Below are 7995 nucleotides of genomic sequence, written 5' to 3'. Positions count from 1 at the left end.
AAGAAGGAAATCTTTTAACTCTTTTTTGACAAGCAAAATTAGACAATTTTTTTTTCTTTATTTAATGCCGAGTATATTGATTTTTTTTTAAAAGATTTTAATTGTTATTTTTTTTATTATTACAAGGTTTCTGATATTCTGTTTTTGATATTAACTGACACTCTAATGAAATTTATTTTTATTCCAAATTTTTGTATTTAATTCAATATTTTCATTTCCATTTGTTTTAATGAAACAAATGACATAGAAATAACCCCAAAATAACCAGCATGATATCTTATAACTGAACAAGTTTCAAATGAAGAATGGCAGACGATGTAACTGGAGAACTTCTATTAGGTGTTATCTCCCCTTACTCATTTCTTATCCCTTTCTATCTATCCACCCACCTCCTTCTGTCTATCTGTCTGTCTCTCTTCTCTCCCTCTCTCTTTATTTATCACATGCATTCTCTACATCTCTCTTATGCATGTAGAGGTTCTTTCTCTCTTTCGCCCTCACACTCACACGTATACATACATGCATGTAACTCATCATCTCACCTTTTTCTCTCTTTCTCACACATATTCTCTTACTCTGTTTCTATTATTCTCATGCATACACACACACACACACACACACACACACACACACACACACACACACATATTTTCCTCCTTTTTTTCTCATTTTCTCATGTACATACCTTCTTCTTTGTCTCTCTCATATACACATATATACAACAATACAATCCCCTCTTTCTTTCTTTCTTTCTTTCTTTCTTTCTTTCTTTCTTTCTTTCTTTCTTTTTTCTCTCTTTCTTTCTTTCTTTCTTTCTTTCTTTCTTTCTTTCCTCCTTTTTTCTCTTTCTTTTTCTTTCTTCCTTCCCCCTCTCTCTTTTCTTTCTTTCCTTTTCTCTCTCTCTTCCTCCCCCTCTTTTTCTTTCTTTCTCCACCCCCACCCCCACCTTGACTCGATTCCTCTTTGATTCAATTAGAGGAATTACATTTTATTGTTATTACTCTTTTCATTGATGTTAGGAAATTAGAACATTTTAACGTATCTAAGGACTTCTTTTATTAGATTTAACAGAATGAGCTAAATAAAAACAAACAAAAAAAAAAGACAGCAACAAAATGGAAGAAATAAAATCTGTTTAACACAATTAAAGCCTTAATATGCAATGTCATATTGATATCGCTATTCACAGATTGAATATATTTTATACAAATATGTAGGAGTTGGCATGACTGAGTGGCAAGAGGTTTGCTCCCCAACCACATGGTTCTGAGTTCAATCCCATTGTATGAAATCTTGTAGAAGAGTCTTCTTTTATAAACCATGTGCCATCCACAGACTTTGAGTGGATTTGGTTGACAGAAACTGAAAGAGGCGGGAAGCTGGCAGAAACGTTAGCACACCGGTAAAATTACTTCTAAAATTTAAGAATATGTATTTAGAAGTAATTATGTAATATTATTTCCTCATGGCAAAGATCACATTTAAAATTACCAATATCGTACGATGATGCATTACTAATAATGGACCACTTTATATCATAGTTAATGTTTTTGTCTTTTAAATCCCAAATGCATTGACTAAGATTTGTAGAATTGTATTTTCTTCTATACTTAAATGAAAGAATTATTTTGCTATCTAGATTTTCAAACTGTAGCAGACGAAACTATGTAATAAACCATATGATCTCCTGTTATGGCCTTGTATTGATTCTTTAAACATAGATTTCCTAAAGGATAGATAATTTTGCTTTTGAAGTTACAAATGCATTTATTCACTTGTATGTGGTACCCATGGTCAAAGGAATTAGTATTAATCCTCCTCTCAGAACTAGGTGTTAAGACAGGATTATTAGCAGAATTATAATCAATAATATTACTAAGTGTTATCTTAAAGGTATTATCAATTTCACAGTTGGAATTAATTTGCCCTAAGTATCAAAATCTAGTCCAGGAAAATTATCATTAGCGTTAAATTCACAATTCACAGGTGTTTACTAATTTTGAGTTGAGATACTGTCTAATTCCACTTTTGTTATGAGCTGTTATAATTTAAGCCAAATATCTGATGGTTGAATAGGAAACACACACATGCATATGCGTGTGCACACACACACACACAAACATCATTAAAGAAATGATTTTTTAAAAAAGTTATTAATTATTAAAAAAAAAAAATCTTTTTGAAAAACACAAACATCTTTGAAAGATGATTCTGCATCATGGAATCTTCTCTCTAAAAGATTTGTGACATTCTATTTTCCAGAATACTTTTTTAAATAGTCAGTAATTTTGAAGAAAATCTTTCTTTAAATACTGCGAAAATTGTAAATTGTGAATATTGTAAAAATAAGTACTAGTGTTGATTTGTTCTCTGTGGTAAGTAGCTTGCTTTCAACCACATGGTCCCAGGTTCAGTCCCACTGCATGGCACATTGGGCAAGTATCTTCAGCTATTGCCTCAGGCTGACCAAAGCTTTGTGAGTGGATTTGGTAGATGGAAACTGCAAGAAATCTGTCGTATATATATATATATATATATATATATATATATATATATATATATATGTATATATCTATGTGTGTATGTCTTTGCATCTGTGTTTGTCCTTCACCACTGATTGACAACTGGTGTTGGTGTGTTTACATCCTTGTAACTTAGCGGTTCAGCACAAGGGACTGATAGAATAAGTAGTAGGCCTAAAATAAAGTAATTTCTGGGGTCGACTTCTTCAACTAAGACCCTTCAAGGCAGTGCTCCAGCTTGACTGTGGTCAAGATGATCAAAACAATTAAAAGATAAAAGATTATTCTTTTGAATTTTCAAATATTCTGCAAAGTACGAGGGGTTGCTGTAATGTTCCTGGCTTTAAGGGTATCACAAAAAGCCTGGTTGGAGGCCCAACTTTCCTAGTTCTTTTACAGGGCTTAGAAAAACTGAAGGACTGCTGCAATAAGTATGTGAATCTGAGAGGAGGAATATGTTGAATAAAATTGTAATTAACATCTTCCTGTATTTTCTCTTACCCAAAGCCAGGAACTTTTCAGCACCCCCTCGTATATGTCATTAGCATGCATTCAGAGATGGAATCCAACTTAAACCATAATTAGCACCAAGTTCCATTTAGTCAAATCAATACACCTTAGGTAATCTTTTGTTATTTCAACCAATGACGAAAGAAGCTTATGAATTCACGCACTAAAAAAAAACAAAAACAACAGAAGTGTCCTGTTTCTCCTTCAGTTTGTTTATATATATACGAAACCAAACGGAAGATTATTTTTTTCATGTCTTCATCTGAATGGATTCTAGAGATATGAACATTATTGAAAGGTTTTTGCAGCTGTAATAGTCCAAGTTTTCTATATAGCATTGGTCTTCTTAAGAATTGTATTCATTCATTTGGACAATTTCTATCTCTGTTCACACACTCAAACTTTGCTAATATTTTATGCTCTTTCCTTTCTTTATTGTTAATAAACTTGTTACGTATTGACTCCTTTATCCATTTACTTTAGTCTACATTAAGAAAAATGGTTTTAGGAATAATTGTTCTTATGTGACCTTTGGTGTTCAGCTGATGCTTTAATCTGGCTTGCAAAGCCAAACAAGTTTGACATCCCTGTATAAAAGCTCTCTCTCTCTCTCTCTCTCTCTCTCTCTCACACACACACACTCACACATACAAACACAAACACACACTCACACAGATGCACACAGACTCTCACGCGTATGTACGCAAGTGTGTGTCCATATAAAATGTCAGTGAACACAACTAATATTACAGTTGAAACTAAAATTCCCATTTGTGTATAACACAAACATATATTCACCATTAGAAGATTATGAAGCTGTGGATCTGCATAAGATAAAGTCTCTTCATAGATTTCTTGTGTTAAACTCACAGTACATATTGTGCTTATGAGTCACTGCAGTGACAATGTTGGTCTCAGTCTCATATACATTGTGTTTTTAAGATTCTATCTCAGACAATTCTGCAGCCTTATGCTTGCCTTCAAGTGGCATATATACATTTAGTATGATACACAGATGATGATTTTAGTTTAATTGTGTTTCATTTGCGTATACTGAGTTTTCCTACAGCCTAGCAAGCTTCTGTGATATCAGTAAATGTTTTATTCAATATTTTCTACATATATCAAGGCACAAATTTCATTTGAGTAGGTGACGTTCAGGTGTATAGCATTGAAAAGCATCAAAAGAGTCAAAATACATCCGTTATTCTTGTTAGTTACTGTAATAATGGCATTTGTCTTGCTTCAATATATTTTGTGTTTTTAACATATGTCTAGGAAGAGGTTTTATCAATTCCACAACTTCATGCCTTTTGACAGTTTCTATACATTTAGTATGTGAAGGCACATGACTTACTGGTTATGGTATTTGGCTCATGATCATAAGGTTGTGAGTTCGATTCCTGGGGGTGCAATTTGTCCTTGAGCAAGATACTTTATTTCACCATGTTCCAGTTAACTCAGCTGGCAAAAATGAGTAGTACCTCTATTTCAAAGGACCAGCCTTGTCCCAATCTGTCTCATGCTGAATCTCCCTGAGAACAACGTTAAGTGTACACGTGTTCGTGGATTGCTCAGACGATTGCACGTTAATTTCACGAGCAGGCTGTTCCGTTGATCGGATCAACTGGAACCCTCGACGTCGTAAGCGACGGAGTGCCAACAATCCTTGCATGTTGTCCCTTGTACGGCTACACATTCCATTCCACATATCTTCATATTTCATCTCAAATATCTCTGAAGATCTTCACATCCATCCATGCAGATCTCTAAATTTCATCCTTTGTATTTTTACAGATTGTCCGATGTAGTGATTCCTGTCCAGTTGTTGTAATTGTGGCAAGTTCCAAGTTGTGTGAATCAATCCGGCCTGGACAGAGCTGTCATTGGCAAGGATATGAATTTACTGTGCCTCCAACATGTCCATCCCGACTGGATATGTGCAAAATTATCAGCATCAAATATTGTGTGGCGGTAATTACTTCAACTTTTCTTTCTTTTTGATTTATTGCTGTTGTTGTTCTTGTTGTTTTTCTGTAGGCCAGGTCAGCTTTCAGTAAACAAAACCTATAAGCAAATGGGTTCCAGATATGACCATCCCATCTATTCTGCATCTGCTGAACTATACTAATCTCTTTACCCTCTTGGAACTCCCAGGCTGATTGATCAACCCAAGTGATACAAGCTGAAAGGACTTCGACGCTCATCCATCATTCTGATGGAACAAATTTTGTGATTGGTTGGTTTTGAACCAAATGTCTTGCAAAAGATTCCTTGAAGAATATTTCCTTACTGTTTCAGATTGATACAGCATTTGATGATTTCAACCTTTATGCTGCTGTTCCAATTGTTATAGCAACCATTCCTGAAACAGGTACAGAAGTTGCAAAATGGTCTTACAGAGGTAACAAAAACAGTTTTATATTCTTCCTGTCTACCATTTTTGTTTCCCAGTTTTTCATTTTATCAATCCATTCATCTTCTCCTGGGATGCTTTCTGGAGAAGAGTCTTGAGGCACCTCTTCCTTCAGAAGCAACCACCATTAAACTTTCTGGCCAGATTCCCAAGTATGACCAACTGAAATGATTGATATTATCCAACCATTTCATTCTTGTCTGCCAGCTGGTAATTGATGCGACAGTGCACCCTCAATATACAATATATATTGCTACCAGATATATATATATTATATGTAATATATAATACATATATTATATGATATATATTATAATATATAGCGTTAGGAAGGGCATCCAGCTGTAGAAACTCTGCCAAATCGGACTGGAGCCTGGTGTTGCCATCCGGTTTCACCAGTCCTCAGTCAAATCGTCCAACCCATGCTAGCATGGAAAGCGGACGTTAAACGATGATGATGATGATGATGATGATATATATATATATATATATATATATATATATATCAAGGGTAATGCCAGCACCCTTAATTATAATTATATATTTATTAATTATATACTTAAATACTAATTTTACTGGTGTGGTGATTTTTATACTCTGTCCATTGGTATAATCATTTCTATGTACATATATATATATATATTTACACACAGGTGCAGGAGCAGCTGTGTAGTAAGTAGCTTGTGTACCAATCACATGCTTCTGGGTTCAGTCCTATTGCATGGCACCTTGGGCAAGCGTCTTCTACTATAGCCTCGGGCCTACTAATGCCTTGTGAGTGGATTTGGTAGACGGAAACTGAAAGAATGAAAGAAGCCCATATATATATATATATATATGTGTGTGTGTGTGTGTGTGTGTGTATGTATATGTTTGTGTGTCTGTGTTTGTCCCTGGCAACATCACTTGACAACCGACGCTGGTGTGTTTATGTCCCCGTAACTTAGTGGTTCGGCAAAAGAGACTTATAGAATAAGTACTAGGCTTACAAAGAATAAGTCCTGGGGTCAGTTTGTTCAACTAAAGGTGATGCTCCAGCATGGCTGCAGTCAAATGACCGAAACGAATAAAAGAATAAAAGAACATATATATACATATACATATATATATATGGAGAGGGAGAGAGAGAGAAAGGGAGGAAGAGAGAGAGGGGAGAGTGAGAGAGAAAGTGAGAGTAATATGAGTATATTCAATTACTTAATATGGAAATGTATTTATTGAACAGTTATAGTACAAATGATGTAAGTCAGGAACAGTCAACATAGCCTGGCAACTGTCGCCAACCATAGATTTCACAGCAACTACAAGTATGTGATTAATAAGTCTACTAAAGACACAAACAACATCATTGTTGAATGAAGAATATTCGATGTTATAAAAACAAATTAAAGTTCAACTTTTGAAGTGTAATAGTGTAACATAAATAATATAATCTTTTGTTTTCAATATCTCATTATTTTCTGGCATTTATAATAATAATAATAATTTCTATTTGATGTTGTATTTTGAAATGATATTGATTTGTGACATAATATTAGTTACTAGTATATATATATATATACTGTTGTGTCTGGGGAGAGTCATTTTCTTATCGTGCCTTAAAATTTAACACACTCACCGTTAAAATTTCCACTTATTAATTTTATTTTCCTAAAATATGCTTCAACACACGAAATCACATAAAAAAATCTTGCAAACCAAATCCAAAAACGAAATATATATATATAGACAATATCAAAAATAAGGATTACTCCAAAGTAGGAATAGCATTACCTTTAATTCTGTAATTATATACTGCCTTTTAAGACCCACATATGTTTCAAAAGGCAGTATATAATTATAGAATTACAGGTAATTCTTATTTCTAATATTGTCAATATTTAAACTCCAGGAAACCCGTATCGTTAAGGAAATAAATTCAGAATCATCTAACGGAATATTAATATAATTTCTTATCTTATAAAAACTTTATTGGATTCATATGATAACTGTTGAATAACATATTTTGAATACCTAAATGAGAGGAAACTGGTAATCATTTTGGAGTAATCCCATACTTTTTTACTAATATATATATATATATATATATATATATATACATATACACACATACATATATATTTGATGATTGCTTCATCCTGACAGATGATAGCTGTCCCATATATATATATATATTTATATACAATTGTCACTAATTGTGACTGATGTTGCAGAGTATCATCTACATTGTTAGAAATAAGAGTTAAAAAACCTTTTTGCATCTATATGGGATTTGAACTCTTATTTTTTGCAATGTAGATCTACCCTGCACTGCCAACCACAATTATTGACAATTGAATTTTTTCCTTTTCGTTTTATATTACGTATCCTGCATTCATTATTTTGTATATATATATATATATATATATATATATATATATTCTTTTCTGTGCATTGCTCTTACTTCTTACTACAAATCTCCTCTTATAGATGTAATAATCCATTCTTTTACTATTACCGTCTCCAATGAAGGGATACATTGGATTTTCCCTGAAACAGCTGTAAGAC

General features: G+C 33.4%; 1 protein-coding gene across 1 annotated transcript in view; it reads left to right on the top strand.

The window, feature by feature from the left end:
- The window catches only part of LOC106870126 (uncharacterized), a 10729-nt gene that overhangs the window by 1695 nt on the left and 1039 nt on the right, over positions 1 to 7995 (top strand). The window contains exons 2-3 of the mRNA XM_014916114.2: positions 4830 to 5006; positions 5334 to 5436. Of these exons, the coding sequence (XP_014771600.2) occupies positions 4830 to 5006; positions 5334 to 5436 (280 nt within the window). The remainder of the gene's footprint in view (positions 1 to 4829; positions 5007 to 5333; positions 5437 to 7995) is intronic.

Source organism: Octopus bimaculoides, chromosome 12 (assembly GCF_001194135.2).
Source record: "Octopus bimaculoides isolate UCB-OBI-ISO-001 chromosome 12, ASM119413v2, whole genome shotgun sequence".
Taxonomy (NCBI): Eukaryota; Metazoa; Mollusca; class Cephalopoda; order Octopoda; family Octopodidae; genus Octopus; species Octopus bimaculoides.
The sequence above is the reverse complement of the archived record's forward strand: the minus strand, read 5'-3'. Positions and strand labels throughout refer to the sequence as shown.